General features: G+C 38.6%; 1 protein-coding gene across 33 annotated transcripts in view; it reads left to right on the plus strand.

The window, feature by feature from the left end:
* CAMK2G (calcium/calmodulin dependent protein kinase II gamma) overlaps nt 1–19,403 on the plus strand; it is a 182,854-nt gene that overhangs the window by 2,078 nt on the left and 161,373 nt on the right. For all 33 annotated transcript variants that reach the window (XM_075216644.1, XM_075216648.1, XM_075216654.1 and 30 more), the window contains exon 2: nt 6,261–6,355. In XM_075216644.1, the coding sequence (XP_075072745.1) occupies nt 6,261–6,355 (95 nt within the window). The remainder of the gene's footprint in view (nt 1–6,260; nt 6,356–19,403) is intronic.

Here is a 19,403-nt window from a genome sequence, read left to right on the forward strand (position 1 = left end):
TTATTTCGATGTCTGTTTCTTTGCTAGAAGACACTTGGTCCCCATTCAGACATATTAGTCAGTTGTTATACCACAGCAGAAATGACATTATAGACCAAATACTTAGGTTATTTGTGCACTTTTTCTGTACAATTAAATCATCCTAATGAAGGGTATATACAATTTAAGTGATTATTTCACTAGATTGTGTTGTCTTAATATATTATTTGTACAAATTGTATGTCAAAATTGAGTGAGCACCAAAGCCCATCGTAGTAAATTATTTTTTTGTATTTTCTGTAAAAGTTAAAATGGAATGCTCATATTTACACAGATGGGTTAAAGGATACGAATGCTCTGATGCCAGACATTGGAGTAATGTAGTCATTGGTTTGGTTGCTGAACTTCAGAGTAGAATCTGTACTTGACAAGGAGTCCTGGGTAATATTCTTAAGGTCTGCACACAAGTATGGGCATAAGTTACTGGCCCTGAGATAGAGATCAGAACCATTATTAGAATGCCTTCCTTAAGGATTTCTTAACTTGTTTCCTCCCTGGTTTACAGATAAGGTACTTGGGTAAAATAATAAAAATGGTAACAAATATTTTATTAATTGGCGGAACGCAATTGATCTTCCATATGGAAGACCATGGGGTTGTGGGTCACATCCAAGGTTCATTTAACATTATTATATTTTTCTGTATCAAAGTAGTATAATGATCATTTGTTTAAGATTGTTGGCTTCCAATGGCTCTTTCGCAGTGTATGATGATGTCCCACGTAATATTTCTTGAGATTTGATGGCTATTGTGTGGTTTTATGTGCCACATAACATATCTGTAAGGAGATATATATATTATTGCTTTGAATTATACTATGTGTAGCCTAGAGGTTAGTGAAATTTAGAAAACTGTTCCACGTTTGGCAGTAAATTTTTTTGGGATGGAATTTGGCCTTTAAATGTTCCTGGTCCTATCCCAATCATACTGCACAGCGAAAATGAAGTGACCGTTGTCACCTCCGTTCTATTCACTGCTCTACAAGTACAGTGCGGAACAGCAAAAACCTAAAGATTGTATCTCTGGAACTTCGCACCTCTGTGAAATGGGCTATTCAGCCATGTAATTCGATTTGTGCCTAATTTTGCAGCTAATTTTGCTAATCTCTAATGTCGTCTCCTTGCTAAATCTTTTGTCGTTGGAGCAGGGCTAAGAACTGCTGTTTTACTTATAGATCTGAGGCTGGGTATGTATAGAGAATATCCAGCATTGAGCCTGTTACAGGAGACCATAATCCCTTTGTTATCAGTGGTTGAAGGTCCTCTAGTAGGGAGGACGTTAAGGTGTGCGAGTTTCTCCGTAAAGATAACCGGTGGGTCCTGTTCGTCTACATTTATATGGCTCTTATGTTCACTGCATTGCAGAAGTTTTGACCAAGTCCCCCTCCAGCCCCCCCACCCCTCCTCCCATCATTTTCTTTGTTTGACTCCCATTGTCTGTTTGTCCTTCTTGCTCTTTTCTCAGAGACTGAATATAAATGAGAAAATTCTGATAAGAGAATATAGTTTAATTAACATACAAGTCTGTTGCTTTCCGAAGCCTGTTAGCTATAGCTTTTTCACTTGATCTTTGATTTAGTTGTCAGCAGGGAGAGGAGACTAGTTTCATGCGTTTTCATTACCCTTCATCGTAGCAGTTTAATTAACCTCATCCGTGCTGGCAGACGTGTCACAGTCAGGCTTGTTGCTTAAAAGGTTAATGAACATATGTAGTACGAAGGTGAAAATTGCTTCCTTAATTATTTCTCCATAAAATCTGGTATGGTAATTATCTCCTGCATCATTTTCGTAATTCATAGTGTTATAATATTATCTTTTAATGATAGTACGACCAACCGTAAATCTTGCAGGTCTTTTTTTTAAGATAACAATCTGTTATGCATTTGGGTATGATAGGTGTCGTTACATTATGTCACAGCAGTTCTTAGTACCTAAAGTATTACTTCTGAACATCGTAATATTGTCTTATAGGTTATGTGAGCACAAGGGTTCTTAGTCTTGGATCAGGAATCAAAGACCCGGGGTTGTCTTCAAACCAACCAGTTGTGTACTACCAGTTTAACTAATCATATTTATCATCATCATCATTTATTTATATAGCGTCACTAATTCCTCAGCGCTGTACAGAGATCTCATTCACATCAGTCCATGCCCCATTGGAGCTTACAGTCTAAATTCCCTAATATAGACACATACTCACACAGACAGACAAAGAGGGAGATAGACAGACAGCCAGAGACTAGGGTCAATTTTTGATAGCAGCCAATTGACCTAGCAGTATGTTTTTGGAGTGTGGGAGGAAACTGGAGCACCCGGAGGAAACCCACGCAAACACAGGGAGAACATACAAACTCCACACAGATAAGGCCATGGTCGGGAATCAGAAGTGCTAACCACTAGGCCACTGTGCTGCCCATATTTAATTATTTTATGAAAGTATTCCATTTATTAAAAGAGGCATACTTAAAATAATGTATATTGCAGAAAATTATTTTAAAAAAGTATGTTATTAGAAGTAAACTATTGTGTAATACCTTGAAATACTACTGTATTAGCACATTTAAAATCATTATTGATAAAATTCTAGAGATTGACAATGACAATGCACATATCTTGTCATAATGACTTATTTCCAGTAAAACTGTGTACAGTGGTCAATTTAGTTTTCAGGCCAAAAATGAAATCCAGCCAATTAGTGGGGCAACAATAAACATATATGTCCAAGATGGTTTCTTACTACTGCGTCCCTGAGTCTGTGGTTCCACTTGGTGTCCTGACTCATTATTAGAAAGTGTCTTATAAAACTGAGCAATGTTTGGCTTAGTGGCGGAACTGCCATTGGTGCAGCAGGTGGGATGCTGTTGGGGCCAATGGCGATAATGTTGCCCACTGCACAGCAGATGCTGAGGGTCGAAACTAGTAAGCTCTGCGCCCGGTTCCATCCTCACTGCTTCCCTGCATTGGGGCCTACTGCTTGCTAGTTCCACCTGTGCTCTGGCTATATATTTTGAAACCGATGCTAACACACAAGAATGGCTATCCCCCTCTTCCCCAACCCCCCCCCCAAGGTGTAATGATGCCAATTGTTCTCAAATCTAATAACAGTTGTACTGATTTTGATATATATTACATTGTAAATAAATTATGTTGCATATATTAGGGTAAGCTGCGTTGTACACAGAATCTGTGGAAAAACACATTACACAGAGAATTATTAGTAGGATAGATAGGATTTATATCTGAGCTCCCTCTTCAGCTTGGAGCCACACTAGAGATTGTGCTCTGCCACTTGTGTTGCATGTGACTGCATGGCGCTATTCCTAATGATCTGTTGGCCTGTACTTTAGTAATGATGGGACCAGCAACATTTGCTTCTGGGTGTCACATTGCTGTGTGACAGTGTAGATGGTCCAATAGTAAAGACATCCGCTTATAAAAGTGCAGGCAGAGTGATGTCAAATCACAACAAACATGTTATGCGGTTGCATGACAATGATCGTGGGGCCTCTATCACTAGTGTCGTCTTAGCTGTATATGGACCGGTTCTGCCACTCCTCCCAAGCTCATAGTATTAGTATCACTTTCTAGTTTGGCAACACATATGGGTGACCAGATGGCAATATCTGGCCATATAGCAGCTATTCCCAAGCTGCCAACTCAGTTCTCTAATATACTGGGGCCCTTTCGTGTATTTAGAGGATTATCTTATACCCAGGTCGATACCGGTTATTTTCCAACCTTATTTATCGTCATGACGGATAAAGATCCGACCAAACGTATTATAGATTTCACACTCGTTTTTGGGGTCACACAATGTGATATCGGAAAATTGGACGACATCAAAGCTTAAGGGCTCATAATCTTGTGTGCTGAAAAACAACTTTTATTGTAACAGCTAAAAAAAAAAACCAACAACTTTACAGTGTGTTCACCAATGTGCCCCAAACCTAGTACTAGTGCGTGGACAGGTATTCCCATTGGACTATATTACATTTAAAAAAAGCATTAATGAATGTGAATGCTGCAGGCAGTGAGCATTTGTCATACAGCGTCTGTGTAAGGGTCCATTTGCTTACATAGTCTTGTTGTCTGAGAGTGTGTGCTAGGCTATGTTCATTGCCTAACTTCCATACTCATGATTACTGGGCCTAAGAGAGTTTCTGTTTGTGGAGAGCTTTTAGGCTGACTCTAACCTCTTAGATAAAAGGATATCTGTATTTGGTAAACAACAAACATAATAAAATATTTAAGGGAGTATCAGATAAACAATGTTTGTTATTAAAATAGATTTTTTTTTCTTAAAAAATAATAAGGTTTAATAAAGTTTGCAAAACATTAAAACTATCTTTTTTTTTTTTTTTTACAAATCTTTATTTTTGAGTGGTCAGTCAATATTATACAAGTATTGTAACGGTATAAGTTGGCAAAAACAGGGAAAAATAGTATTACAAAGCGCCATGGAGAGTCCTAGGCAAACACATACTCAATGTACATAGCGGATGGGTAAGGCATCATGGCAAACAACCAATTTTTTAAAATTTACAAGCAGTGGTGATATAGTGGACTACAGCGGCAGAGGTATGGGGGAAGAGGAGTCTGGGTGTGAACAGGAATGTATGGTAACTTGATGGGCACACAATGTATAGCTAGCCTACGGGAATGTGGGTGGATTATAGTTCTGGAGGGGAATGTAGGTTCTGCAAAAAGCCAAAGTGCCCAGACTTGGTTAAATACATGGTCACTGTCATGTAATAGGTGATTTCTTCCATTTCTGCAACGTGCCAAATCTTTTTAAGGGCTGGAAGTGATGGGGGAGGGGGAACTGCTTTTCCACTTCAGAGCTATAAGGGATTTGGAAACCACCAATATGTGTGCAGTCAGTTTCCTGGAAAATTTGTCAAGATCTTGGGGAGGGTAGCAGAGTAGAAAAACCCAGGGGTTTTAGGCACAAGCGCTTTAAAGAGGGTATTTAAGAAACTGTGGACCAAGTCCCAGAATGGGGCAATAACCAGACAGGTCTACCAGATGTGGAGCCTAGTGCCCCTGTGGCCACAATGGTACTTTTAAATAGCATTTTTTTTTTATTATTTAAAAACTAAAATATAACTTATTTGTTAGGAAAACCCGATTACTCATTAACTTATTTTTCGTAAAACAAACATTTACCATTTATCATCTTTTATTCATAAAGAGCCATAAATGGTCCGCAGCGCCACATATGAAATTTGCAGTAGTATGCGATACACAGACAGCAGCGATACATTGTTCATTACATAAACATTATCAGGCTGTACATAATTATACCAGACATCTACTGACTAACATATTACACAGATAACTTTGTAATGAAGATCAAGTTGTTTACGGTGCAATGCCCAAGAGTGGTGGTTATGTCCAATGTAAATTAGGCATTGGCTAAAGAAAACATGGCTAGAGAAGTGGTCCAAGAGGAACAGAGGGTGATGCAATACTAGAAGAAGGGCACAAGGAAAGAGCGCCCTGCTCAGAGGAGCTTACATCCTAAAGGGAAGAGGAAGAGCCAAATAGGGTGGAAGAGTGGTGGTGATGGCAGAAGGGCTGATAGACCTGAATAACAATATAAACATTAGTTTTAAGGACATACTTGAAGCCTTGGACAGAAGAAGCTAATATGATAGGGCATGGGAGACCATTCCACAGGAGTGGAAAGTCCTGCAGGTGGGGGTGGGGAGAGGTAATGAGGCAGTGGTCAGGAAGGAGTGTTGGTAGAGGTGAGGTTTTGGAATGTTGGGGGGGATTTTAAGCCATCTAGCGACTGGCAGAGAGGGACAGATAGGCGAGAAATAAAGATAGGTGGGAGAGAGTAATGAGGCAGGCAGTGGCATTGAGGATAGACTGAAGAGGACCTTTCTGTATATCAATGGAGGGCAAGTTCTGGCAAAAATGTATCCAAGCTTGACTCACACTTTAGCGACTGTAGTTCAGCTATAGCACGTAGCTACTTCTGGTCTAAATATTTTGTAATAGCACAGGGGTTACCTCCTCTCAACAGGATGGAGACCTGCATCAAACGTTGTTTCACATAGTCCTGAAGTGATGGATCAGTGTACTACAACTATAATGAGGATTATTTTAATATAGTTACAAATTGCTGGATTATGAAACAGATGTCATATTTTAATTTGTATGTATTTTTGTGATGCTTGGATTCACCTGCAACGTTACCTTTCATTTCTCTTCAAGGGGTGCCTTTTCTGTAGTACGAAGATGTGTGAAGAAATCCTCCAACCAGGAATATGCTGCAAAGATTATCAACACCAAGAAGTTGTCTGCCAGAGGTAAGAAAGTTGTATTGAAAGCAGAGTAGTGTTTTTGGTGAGACAGCCAATAGTATATCTGCTGCTGCGACTTCAGCGGATGCAATATCTGGTGATGCTGTATGTTGGTAGCATCACGCACAAAAAGGGCTTCCATGTGACCTGGTTTGTCCAGGACAGATGTTTGTTTTTTATTTTGTTTGCCACTGATAAAGATGATAATTCAGGATTAAACTTGGTGCTTGGTGCTACCACAAAAAGTAAGAGGTAGCAGTTTAAGGGGCATATTCAATCGTCGGCGGAAACGCCGACAATCTCGCGGTCCACGCATTATTACCGTTATTATGGTAGTTTTCTCGCTGGATTTCAGCACTGAAATCCAGCTAACTACTACCGTAATAACGGTAGTAACTACTACCGTAATAACGGTAGTAGTTTTAACGCGCCGCGGAGACGGCACAATTGAATATGCCCATAAGAGACAATTTCATGGCTATTCTGTTAATTGTTTTTGTTTTGATACCTTTTTAATAAGGCCTGTTCTGAAAGATTTATTGGCAACAATATAGTTTAGCAAATTGCAACAGCTTGAATCTGCAACACTGGTTCTTTCATATGAAAGAGCTAATAATAACTTTTGGTAAAATACATTCGCTTATCAGAATGGAGCATGTTTGAGAACTAGTTGTGATCATGGGGCACAAGGTTTTTCATATGCACACCAGATTTCATCTTTGTAATCCTACTGGCAGAAACAGGCTGATAGCAGAGAACATTAGATGCACCGTTAAACACTACAGTCAATTATCCACTTCTGTACAAACCCTGTGATTCATGACCCTCGCCCACCTCATTGTGTCATTTTACCTGCATTTGACTTTGTCTGTTGCTTCTGACCGCATACATACAGATCATAGTACTGTCTCTGCTGGCAATCTAAGCCTGTCTTTTTTGGGCAGCTAGGATGTCTGTGTACATTGTATGTGGCAGCTGGTTTAGACCAAGGCACCTATCCATTCAGCTGCTGCATACAGTACATACATATAGCTGAGGGTTGGTGTCTCTTGCCTCACTGACCTCTCCATTTAATACATTGTCAGTGTTGCTGAAGTGGGTGCTGCGTATATGTAACTGAAGGACTACAGGTAGTGCTGAAACTTCGGTTAGGATGAATGACACAGACATGGAGAACCTCACTCTCCTCTCACCAATAGGGGAAGACTGTCTACTTTTACAGTGCTTTAGTTAGTATTGGATGGACTTTTATTGTTTTGTCTTTCCTACTTATAAGTCAACCTAACAGCTCCACCTCTTTTGACATCCCACATAGAGACTAAGGCTTGGCATTTATATTACTAAAGCTTATATGGAGGAGACCAGTATAAACTCCACCCCTTTATCCAGCTTATAGGAGGAGACCAGCATAAACTCCACCCCTTTATCCAGCTTATAGGAGGAGACCAGCATAAACTCCACCCCTTTATCCAGCTTATAGGAGGAGACCAGCATAAACTCCACCCCATTATCCAGTTTATAGGAGACCAGCATAAACTCCACCCCATTATCCAGTTTATAGGAGACCAGCATAAACTCCACCCCTTTATCCAGTTTATAGGAGACCAGCATAAACTCTACGCCTTTATCCAGCTTCCTTCTCCATTGTCTTATGCTTGTTTCCTATTCCCAATGTTGCCACTGTTATTCGTTATTAAAAAATATATAGATATTTTTTTTCCGGCTGTATGTAGATTAGCATAAGTAAAATAATTTACTCCCCTTGTAAGAATACATCTTTTTCGTCTCTACAGTTGCCTGAATAACCTGGAACTGCGTTTTGACCAATTAATGTATGCTGCTGGTATACATAAAATTCTGTTAAGGTGCAATATATGCTTAAGTAATAAGTCATTTCTTTCCAAACCCATGTAGCACCAAACCACAATCTACAAAACGACCATGGTTTATTTAGTGTATATTACTGTATAAATGTGTTAATGGAAGACAATAACTGGAGTGCATCAAGACTTTGTAACACATATAATATACGTGAATGTGAAATGAGATATTTGTAACTGTGTCAAATTTCTCCCTCCTGGATATGTTATTCTTTCAGTTCTATGTGTGTATATATAGGATTTTTCTTTATAAACATGCAGGAAGCAGATTGAGAAACGGACAATTGTATTTTTTTAAAATCCTGATATACTTTACTTACTTTTGACTAGTGTTGGACAATATAACATATATCGCAGAATAGATTAATAAATTTAAATGCTAAACTTTCTAAAGGTTCTTTAACATCCTGCTATGAATATGTGCAGAGGGTTAATGGTGTTTGTAGCCATATATAATATATACCTTTATTTTACTTGTATCTGTAATTTTGTTTCTTTAATAGCTGTTGGCTGCTAATGCATTTAGGGTATAGCAGTTCAACAAATACCAGAGAGAAGCCTGTTCCCTAATCATGCTTAAATGGTTGGATACAGTATTCTTTGAATACAAAAGTGCTGAGAGAGAGACTTTACTGTGTGATTTTTAAAAGTATAGGGTCAAAATATGCAGACACTGCAGAGAGAGAGGTTCTACCAGCAGTCTTGTTCGTTTTAAAATCTGTTGTCTTAACATATGGTCAGAGATAGTATATAGTAAAAAATAAAAATAAAAAAATCCCTGTGTGTGTTGGTTACAAAGGTATGTCCCTTGATGGAAAATAACAGTCATGGAAATCCTTTTGGAAGTCAGCAGAGAGCACGAGGAGGGTGGCAGCAGGATTCCAGCGTCAGTCCTTGATGCACTCCAAACAAGCACAGTATTAATACCAATTAATGAGCACTTGGTAACCTGTCCTTTATGTGCCATTTTACTTCCCTGCTGGTATCAAGTCTAGATCTATATATTAATATAATGTGTGTACATGGCCAATTTGTTTTTAGTGTGGGTTCCCAATATTAGTATGTTCGTAGTTTGCAGACGCACCTCTGCTAATGCTAACTTACTTTGATTTCATGTGAGGAAACTTAATGTGTTTGCTCCTCTTTCTGGTTCAGTCATGTAAGAATTGGTGACCAGGTAACTGGGGGGAAAAAAAAATGCTGTAACCAGTAGCAACTACTCACGTTTGGTTTTAATTTTCTTGAGTGTACCGTAAAAAATAGTTATATTGTGATTGGTTGCTACTGGTGGCATTATGCTAGCACTTATTTCATGCTTACTTGTATACCAGTTTTCATAAAACTGCACTAATACTATTTTTACAAAGTCTTACTGTGAAAAAACCCCTAATAACAAAACCTACACTGATGTGGAACATTTTGTTGGATGGCTGATCAATAGGGGGTTTAGGTGCTGGCTATTTATAATCTCCTAAGTATTTATAGTAAAACCTATTTTTGACAGTAGAAAAGTAAACACTTTCATTATTTATTGTTAAATATTTGCCATTAAAGTATACTTTTGTTAGTGATCATAAAGTGTACATGTGTCATGCGGGTGAATAAATGGGCATGTTATGGAATGTGTCTGTTGAGCAGTCACCTGACAGGTAGGTTTTCATGCAGGCAACGTACATACGGGCCTGAGAAGAACCCACGCTGCTTGAAGTGTTAGTAATTTGATCTTGCATCAGTGGAGCTTTGAGATGCGTTCGAGGCTTCTCTGAAGCATAGTGTATTATAGGGCTTTCACAGGCGATAAATGAGCATTCTCATAGAACTCCATTATATTTTAGTGAGCATTAATAATTGTGAACAGGTCACAATTAATTCATTGCGAAGCTAAGGCTTGTTGGACAGTGCATGTCGTTTACATTATTTTTGGAGCCCATCAGAAGGCGTTTACTAGACTTTGACGCACTTTAAACGCTTTGAGCGGTTTATTTTAATACCAGGTTGTACAAGTCTTTAACGAGAATGGCCGCCTATTGCATGCAGTAATATCTATGGGGTAAAGGTGATGAATCCTGGCCGTAGCATATGTATACTGGCTTGTGAGGTGGGTAGATTACTTTTGGAGAGACCCTGTTCTAAGTTTATGTGACCTTTTGGCAAGTCACTTTATCTGTCTCAGGACCTAAAATTAGATTGTAATCTATTTGGGAAGGGATGCAATGTGCTGGTGTGATATCCGTAAAAAGGGGAAAGCTTGGTGGCATCCCATCTGGGTTTATTCAGTGCCAAAAACATTTATTTATCATTTATCCCATGTGGTCTTGGTAATTTTACTAGCTGTTTTAACAAGACTTTTCATCAATCCCGAATATTCTCAGTCTCACTTTATATTTCCTTTTCAGGCAGCTTTTATATTTGTGAATTCTGAATTTCTGAAACTTTTTAGTACATTGAACAAAATGGTGAAGTAAATTAGCTTTAGAAGTACTACACTGTTCAGAACCACCCTACCATCTATGATCACATCAAAACAATGGATTATTCCATTTGCACTTAATTCCATTGATAAATGTTTGATCTATGCTGGAAGACTTTTAGCAGCCTTGAGATAGATTTATTTAACCTTATAAAAAGGAACGGTTGAGAGTGTTCTCCCCAGAAAATTTTGCCAGTCGGGTGGCATTACGAAGCCGCTGGATGGGGGCAATGTAATACTTTGCAATATTATTGAAAACTTTTGAAAGGTTCTTGGCCACACCTGCCCAGGACTGGTAACACTGTGGTGTAACACACATTGCTGGCTGTAGTGCTCACATAGTGTGTGTTCTAATAGGAGAAACAATGGTTTATTCTGTTACAATAGGACTCTGTTGGCCTCCAAGAGCCGGGTGGCAAGTAACAGCTGGGTGGAGCACCCAGGAAATAGGTTCTGGGGAGTACATTGGTTGATGTGTTGCCCACAGCAACCTATCAGGGTCTAGCTGTCATTTTCTACAATGTATTAGATAAATGATAGCTAGAATTTTATTGGTGATTATGGGCAACACTTCCACTTTTCCTTTTTAGACAGTTTGATAAATCTACTCTCTGATGTTGCAGAATAAAGTTCTGCTCAATAACTGGCTTTAATTATCGGATGTGCGTCCCTATAAGGCAAACTGAGGAAGGGATTGGGTTTTGAGGGCAACAAATTTTAAGGAATTTTTTATAAAGTGCACATTTTCTTGCTGCAAGTCTGTGTTTGAGGTTTCTACTTTATTAGTGGTTTAAATAATAAGTGACAATACAGTGAACGTTATCAAAAATGCTTGTGATTTATGTTGTTTAGTGTTTCAGACAGCTGAATTGCTAGGGCTATGTCTGAAAGGGTTCTTTCATTTAAAATAAAGAATGAATTCAATTATTTGTCACTTTTTTTTAAATAAGCAAAGCCACCTGTTCTTTAAAAAAACAAAACCTCTTCTCCGAAGCACAGTGATTACTCTCCAGCACCGTTAGATTCAGCTGCATATATCAGAATGTGAGTCGCACTTTACAAGCATTCCGTGCTTCCATGTCTGTTGGGAGCGTCTCTGAGTGAAAGTCCCACAATGCAGTGTGCGCTACACACACCAACCACACAGGTCTTGTCACAGCATTTATGCAAAATTCATATTAAAGGTGCAATCCCACATTTTGCTTTAAATAGTAAGTGATATAGCCTTTTTTCTCAGCTAGCCTCCCACAAATCATTTCCTTTTCAAAAGCGCTCTGATTGGCTAACAAAGATTGCAGGTACACAGGCTCACAGCTCTCAGCATGCCATATGTTGTGGGGGGGAAGAGAATGTCACAGTGCAGACAGCTCAGAGGGGCGTTTCAAAGCCTTTCTGCTCACTACATCATGTGTAATGTGACTGTGGTTGTCATGATAGTCCAGAATCATAAATCATTAATAGCAGCCTGTAGCAAAAAAAACAAACAAAGGAAAATGGTAATCACCCACACTTCTCTTATAGCCTGCCACAGTGATTAATGTTGGGGGAAAAAACCCCACACATGATATTTTTAATGGGATTGCTGCTTTACATAAATGTGTATCACAGCCTAAATATAGTAGTACAGTAAACTGAAGTGGCATTAACTTTTTAAGGCCTGTGTCACACAGGCGCTTTAGATTCATTGATTTCTCAGCCAGCCAAACGCAATGTTCAGAAGCCAGTGTACTGACTGTTTTAAATAGGAAACACTGGTTCCCTATCATAAGTGGTTCAAATGCATGAAAAGGCTGCATTTCACAGCTGACGCTCACTGTGTTTCCCAGTGGCTACATCCTATAGCTATATGAACCTTACCATGCTGCTGATTTATGGCTGGGAAAATTCTGCTTTCTAAAACCCATGTTTGATATTGGCCTAAAGGGGATGTAACTATTTGAGTCTACTCTAACATAACCTGTCTCTAAAGCTTCTAGAGTAAATATTCTACCTGAGCCAGGTAAACACATCTTGTGTTAGTTGCATTTCTATAGGCTCACAGTTCTACAAGGACACGCCTCTTTCCCTGCGCTGGTACATTTGTAGCACTGTAAAGCACTAATAATATAAACTATTGGATTGATTTATAGAATGTAATAAGATTGTGTTAAACTTCCACTTTAACCATATATTTATCATTTTAACTCAGTTCTGAAAATTTGTTTGAAACTAATACACCAAAGTTCTTCCCCCTTGATGTTCCTCCTTTACATATCAACCTTCACCTTTTGCTTGAATGAGGAACTAGGGTTTTTATCAACTTTCATAATATTCACATCTGTACTCATAGTTAATGGAATGGAAGTAACAGCAATCTCTCATGTTTGTTATGATAGCGACAAGGTCGGGAGTGCTGAGGGCTTACAAGATAAAGTGATAGAATTATTAACAGAAACTTTTTTTGCTTCTTTGCTATGGAAGTGGCTCCAGGCCAAATGTTTGCACGTTTTATTGTTCTGCTAAAGTTGTATTAACAAGAAACATTGTTCCAAAGGTGGCCGCTCCCCCAAACCCTACAACATGCAGCAGTTTTTCCCCGAGGCTCTGACATTTTTGTAATACAAGACCTGTTAATAAATAATGATTGACAGTAGGGGGCGTGAGCTGGCGCGCCAATCATAAACTGCAATCCCTTGATTTGGTGTTTGACCAGGACTGTCAAGAGTAGTGGAGGAAATATATTTTGGAGCTTCAAGCTTTCATCTACAGGCTTTCGTCAGTATTGTCTTTCCTTACTAGGTAGAATCCAGACACTTTTGTTAGCGCTTAAATACACAACTGGTATTTTCTCTGAATTTATCCCTTTTCTTAGCTTTGAATGATATAGTAAGATAGATTGAAAATTGAATCTGATTGTAGCATAACAGTGGGAGAGACATAATAGGAGTGAGTGAGGTTTTAGCAGCCTATATATAAATATCTATAGGTTATTTCTGTGTATGTGCGTTGATGATTGTGGCTTAATTACTACATACTATTTTTGGCTCTTCAGAAGACCAAAAGTAAACCAGTGTACAGCGTGAACACTAAGGGCTAGATTTACTAAGCTGCGGGTTTGAAAAAGTGGAGATGTTGCCTATAGCAACCAATCAGATTCTAGCTGTCATTTTGTAGAAAGTACTAAATAAATGAAAGCTAGAATCTGATTGGTTGCTATAGGCGACATCCCCACTTTTTTAAACCCGCAGCTTAGTAAATCTAGCCCTAAGACTGTTGCCTCCTATAGATGGGGCAGCACGGTGGCTAAGTGGTTATCATTTCTGCCTCACAGCACTGGGGTTATGAGTTAAATTCCTGACCATGGCCTTATCTGTGTGGATTTTGTATGTTCTCCCTGTATTTGCGTGGGTTTCCTCTGGGTGCTCCGGTTTCCTCCCACACTCCAAAAACATACTGGCAGATTAATTGGCTGCTATCAAAATTGACGTCTGTCTGTCTGTCTGTGTCTGTCTGTCTGTCTGTCTGTCTGGGCAGGGACTGATGTGAGTGAGTTCTCTGTACAGCGCTGCGGGATCAGTGGCGCTATATAAATAAATGGTGATGATAGATTGCTCACAAGACAGGAGTCCATTTCTTACTCCTTGAATGCACATAGCAAATACAGGTATTTTAAAGTTTGTGGTCAAAGGTCATTGTGTAATGGGCAGCCAGAGATCTGCTAATCTCTTGTATCAGCATACTTTGTAGGTCAGACATTGCCTATGAAATCATGACTTAATTTTATAATGAATGGAGGGGCTGACGCAGGGAATGTCTGCCAGCCGTGCTCTCACAGTAAATCAGGAGAAGTAGTAAGTCGGAATCAGTAGAAGACTGAAACAGGCTTCATGTTGGCGCCAGTCATATAAATGACAAGACTCTTGCACATTACAGAAAAGTGAACTAACTTAGAAGCCATAATTGAATTCAGTAAAGACTTGTATACTTCCTCTTCTCGTTTGTTCTAGACATTTAGTTTTACCAAGAAAGAGTAGAGCAATAACTTATGTTTGTAAGAAGGAAAATAATTTTCCATTTATACTATACAGCTTTTGTATAAACTGAAATGTTGTTGTGTTCTTGAAGTGCTTTAATATGGCAATTTACTAATTTGGCCTTTTCTTGCCAAATTTGCACTGATCTACAGCAACTCTTCACCATTTAGGTTGCGTTTATTTAGTGCAGGTTAGCGAATGCTATGGTAATGTTCAAATGCCTTTACTTAAATGTACCTAGGGTGCTGGTATAGGGGCCTAAGGTCCCATATACACTGGCGGTTAAAATTCACAGTTTTTAAAATGTGTTACCAGTGCGTTAAGTTAAGCATATGTAGACTGATATGAAAATAAACATCATTGTACCTATTGAGACAGTAAATATTTGCTCGTTAGCATGCAATGTGCTGCATTTTTTTTTTTTACGTTACTTCATCATCATCACCATTTATTTATATAGCGCCACTGATTCCGCAGCGCTGTACAGATAACTCACTCACATCAGTCCCTGCCCCATTGGGGCTTACAGTCTAAATTCTCTAACTAACGCACACACACACACACGTCAATTTGTTAGCAGCCAATTAACCTACCAGTATGTTTTTGGAGTGTGGGAGGAAACCGGAGAACCCGGAGGAAACCCACACAAACACGGGGAGAACATACAAACTCCACACAGATAAGGCCATGGTCGGGAATTGAACTCATGACCCCAGTGCTGTAAGGCAGAAGGGCTAACCACTTAGCCACCGTGCTGCCCACACTTTTTCTGTTTCTGTGCGTTTTGTGCACCAACGCAGTTAGAAACGTACATTCGCCTCAGAGCGTGTTGTAAAGAGAGATGCATTAGGGAGTATTTACATATTTACATGTTTGTCTTGAACATAACCATTTCCTGTGTCACATGTGGATGTTTAAAAATTGCAGAATGAATGCATTTGTAAATGCATATTAAATGGGTACATTAATGCAATACGATTTGTGAGCATATTTACTTGTACTTTAAAATGTCAAAAAAGCGCATTGTAAATGTCAGTGTGTATGTAACCTTAGTATGTCAGAATAATTTGTATGTCCTCACCACATGGTATCTGTAAATGTGTAAACTCCATTTTACATTTAAGTGGATACACTGCTTGGTCTGTCTCTATGTTCATAAGATTGTGGTTAAACACATACATTTCCTTATAAACTCCCACTTTTTTTCATTGACTAAAAAATGGATTCTTTAGATCCAATGTTATATCCTGTTGGCTAAACATTGATTTACTGATTTGTCCATGCAAGAACTAGTATTTTATACATAGTAATAATAACCTCCCCATCATTCGCTTTTGATCACACGGGGTGTGAGTAAGCCAACTAATAGTAGCCCACCTACCTGTTTCTAAATAGTGATGTGTGTATTGCCAACAGCCATGATGAGATCACTGCATTTCACATGATCTCAAAACATAGACCAGACACGATCCTGATGATATGATTATGGCCAGGCTCACTGTGGGGGTGTTTTTTCCTCTAAAACAGAAGTAGTCTTGCAGTACCTTATCTGCTAATGAAATATAACTGATTGTCAGACCATGTTGCAGCTTTTAGTTCAGTATTAATGATTTGAACCAGTTCTGCCTTCTGATATGGTCATTATCATTAACTTAAACTTACTTATTGGTGAGGATACCGAACCGCTTGCTTACTTCCCATCAATCTTGGGCTAAACATTGATACTGTGAATGTCCAGTGCTTGGTGCTCAATGCCTATGTACATGTAACAGAAGAGTAGAACCCATTTGTCTTCAATATGGTTCAACCTTTTTTGCATATTAAAAAATTAATTAATTTCAAACTCCATATTTAGATTTGGCTGTAACTGGGATGTCGTGACTGTTCTGGTTTAACTCACAAACTGTTGTCATAACATGGTGTTTGTTTTCCTAATCTAACCTGAAGTTTTCAATCCTACAGTAACTCCCTGTCATCAATTAATGTTGAAGGGTTTCAGATCACAGGGCCAGGGCCATAGGTAGCATGGCTGTATTTATGAGAATTATTAACCTGCGATGGCTGTATACACTGCCTGGAAAATCATCACATGTTTTAAAGTGGTGGTAACTCAAAATATTTTTATATTATTTTAATTTTCCTTGCAGTGCTGAGACATTTATGTAAGCGTTTAATCTGGGTACACCCTTTTTAGAATGTTCTTTGCCTGTCACTCCCTCCAGCGAACCTCCTCTGCTATCTCTCAACAAAAGGCAGAAACTACTGACTTTATATTTTTTTTAGTTGTTTTTTTTTTTAAGTGAGATTCAGTTGATTTTGTAAAATTGTTACTACATTTTTAAATGTGGTTTTCCCCCCCCCCCACTCTGAATGCGCATTAATCAGGAAATAGTCCATTTTTCAATACATTAATGAAATGTAGATTTGATCTATCTGAGGAAGTGTTCCAGAGCTGTGGAAAGCGCATTGCCAGATAGATATAGGATTTCTCTTCCATTAGGTCAGAGTCTCCAATTGAGATTGCTGAGTCAGGTAGAGGCGTGTTGCAGCTATTCTAAATATTACTTTTTATTACTGCTTATTATACGTAATAAAGTATCTGTGACATCTGTCCGCAGTGCGGACCTCTTTAAAGGCACACCCCTAATAATCCCTACAGACGGTTTGTCCACAGTGCACCAAGGGTTAATTAGGGTCACTGCTTGAAGTCCTGTAAGAGAAAGATACAAGTTTTCAACAAGTAATCCCCTCTTTATTAACAGATATAACCTGGACTTGCAGTATAACACATCAAAAGGTCTTGTACCACTAATTTGTTATACTATAGACTTTAGATGCATGTAGCCAAACTTAAAATACACTTTATTGTAGAAACACGCACGCTTTATTTGCCACCAAGGATAGAATATTAATCAACAGTTTTTGGCTTCAAAATGGCCTAATTTTTTATTCTTAAACTCATGGGTAGAGAGGGGCCTCTAGGTTGTTGCTATATTAGGACATCTCAAGAGCTTGTGCACCGCAGCATTACAAACTGCAGTAGTTTAATGTGTAGACAAAGCCTTGTACTTTGTGCTCTCTTTAAGTGAGCATTATAAGCACATAAGAATAATATCTCAAAACATCTCCAGGACATAGTTCCCATAAAACTCCATTGTATTTGATCCAGCGTTAATGCTTCTGAGCGCTACAGGCAACATTGAAATTAAAGCAAAGTAAAGCTCACACTTGTCAGCAGGTGTGTTTTTGTGTTTACAGGTCCATTGACTTATTTTTTTGGCCGGTCAGTGTCCGAGTACATTTGGTAGACTTTAAGAATGCATTTAAAAATTCTTAAAATGAATTCCTGTGTGCGCTGCTTTTAGTGTTTGTTTGTTAATAAAGTGCACTGAAATACATGGCTTGGACATTACTTTGTGACACCCTTATTTGTGAAGGCTGTCGCACTTTGTCATGTGCATGTGTGGTGCACGACCAGGCTGGATATGTCACAAGAATTTGGGGTAATAAGTTAAGTTGTTGTAATTGAAAAATTCCATAATCAGCACTGTTTTTGTTTTTTTGCGTGACTCTATCCCCCCAATTTGTTTGCATTATAACTAAATGTACTGTTTGACATGACTGTAGCTTTCAAGTTTATTCAAATAAGCTGTTGGGAGCTCACAATAATGGTTGTTGAGTCATGAATTCCTATGTCTTGCTCAGGGCTAAAGAGTTGTAGCTTTAGCAGAAATGGACATTAACAAAAATAGCTACAAGAATGATATATAGTTGTGCAACTAATTGCATATGTAAATATAGTACTACTATGTGCATTTGTGAGCAATTCCAGCAGGTGAATGCTCCCCCCGACCCCCCCCCCCCCCCTCCCAATTTGTTGTCATAAAAAAAAAAAAATCTCTCTGCTGTTTGTTATGAAATATAGGTAATTCTCATTCATGTGATTGGATGCAATTAATCACATGATTCTGGATGCAATCCGATTTGAAATTCAGTGCAATGTGATTGTAATGTATCATAATGCTGTGTGACAACAGCTTGCAAATAGAACTGGCTTCATAGAAAACAGTTACAGACCTTGTTTACCTGTATGATACAAAACTGATTGATCAATTGCATTAGATTGTCTGACCGTTTTTGGCCACCTAACCTTTGAGCGTAGTTGAATCTCTTCTCTCTGTCGTATCCATCCTGCAGTGTGTTACACTAAACCACTCTTCTGAAAACCGTCTGTTTTGCTTTAAACCAGTTGCTCTTACAAATGTAATATGTTTCTCCGACGCTCAAGTCTGTTTTCATTCCAATTCCCAGCTATGCTTTTTTTTTTCTCAAGTCTTTAGCTGATCCAACTCTAAAGTAATTAGCTTATTTTAATTACACTGGGTTCTATTGGGATGAAAAAAGGGAGAATATGAGCTACTAACCTGTTCTACTCTTATTTATAAAGAACAGGTTGAAGCAGGTGACGTTCCATAGACCAATGTTAATATTAGTAATTGGTTTATGCTGGTGAGTAGAAATGTGTTTCTCTAGCATGGCGCGATTATAGTAACGTTTTTCTGCAGTATATTATGTAGCTATTATAGCAGAATATGTTTCCTCAGTTCATGGCTGTTAAAGTAATGTGTTTATCCACTACATGGCTACTTTTGTCAAATAATTATATAGCTGTTATAATAATAAATGTGTTC

Source organism: Mixophyes fleayi, chromosome 6, assembly GCF_038048845.1.
Source record: "Mixophyes fleayi isolate aMixFle1 chromosome 6, aMixFle1.hap1, whole genome shotgun sequence".
Taxonomy (NCBI): domain Eukaryota; kingdom Metazoa; phylum Chordata; class Amphibia; order Anura; family Limnodynastidae; genus Mixophyes; species Mixophyes fleayi.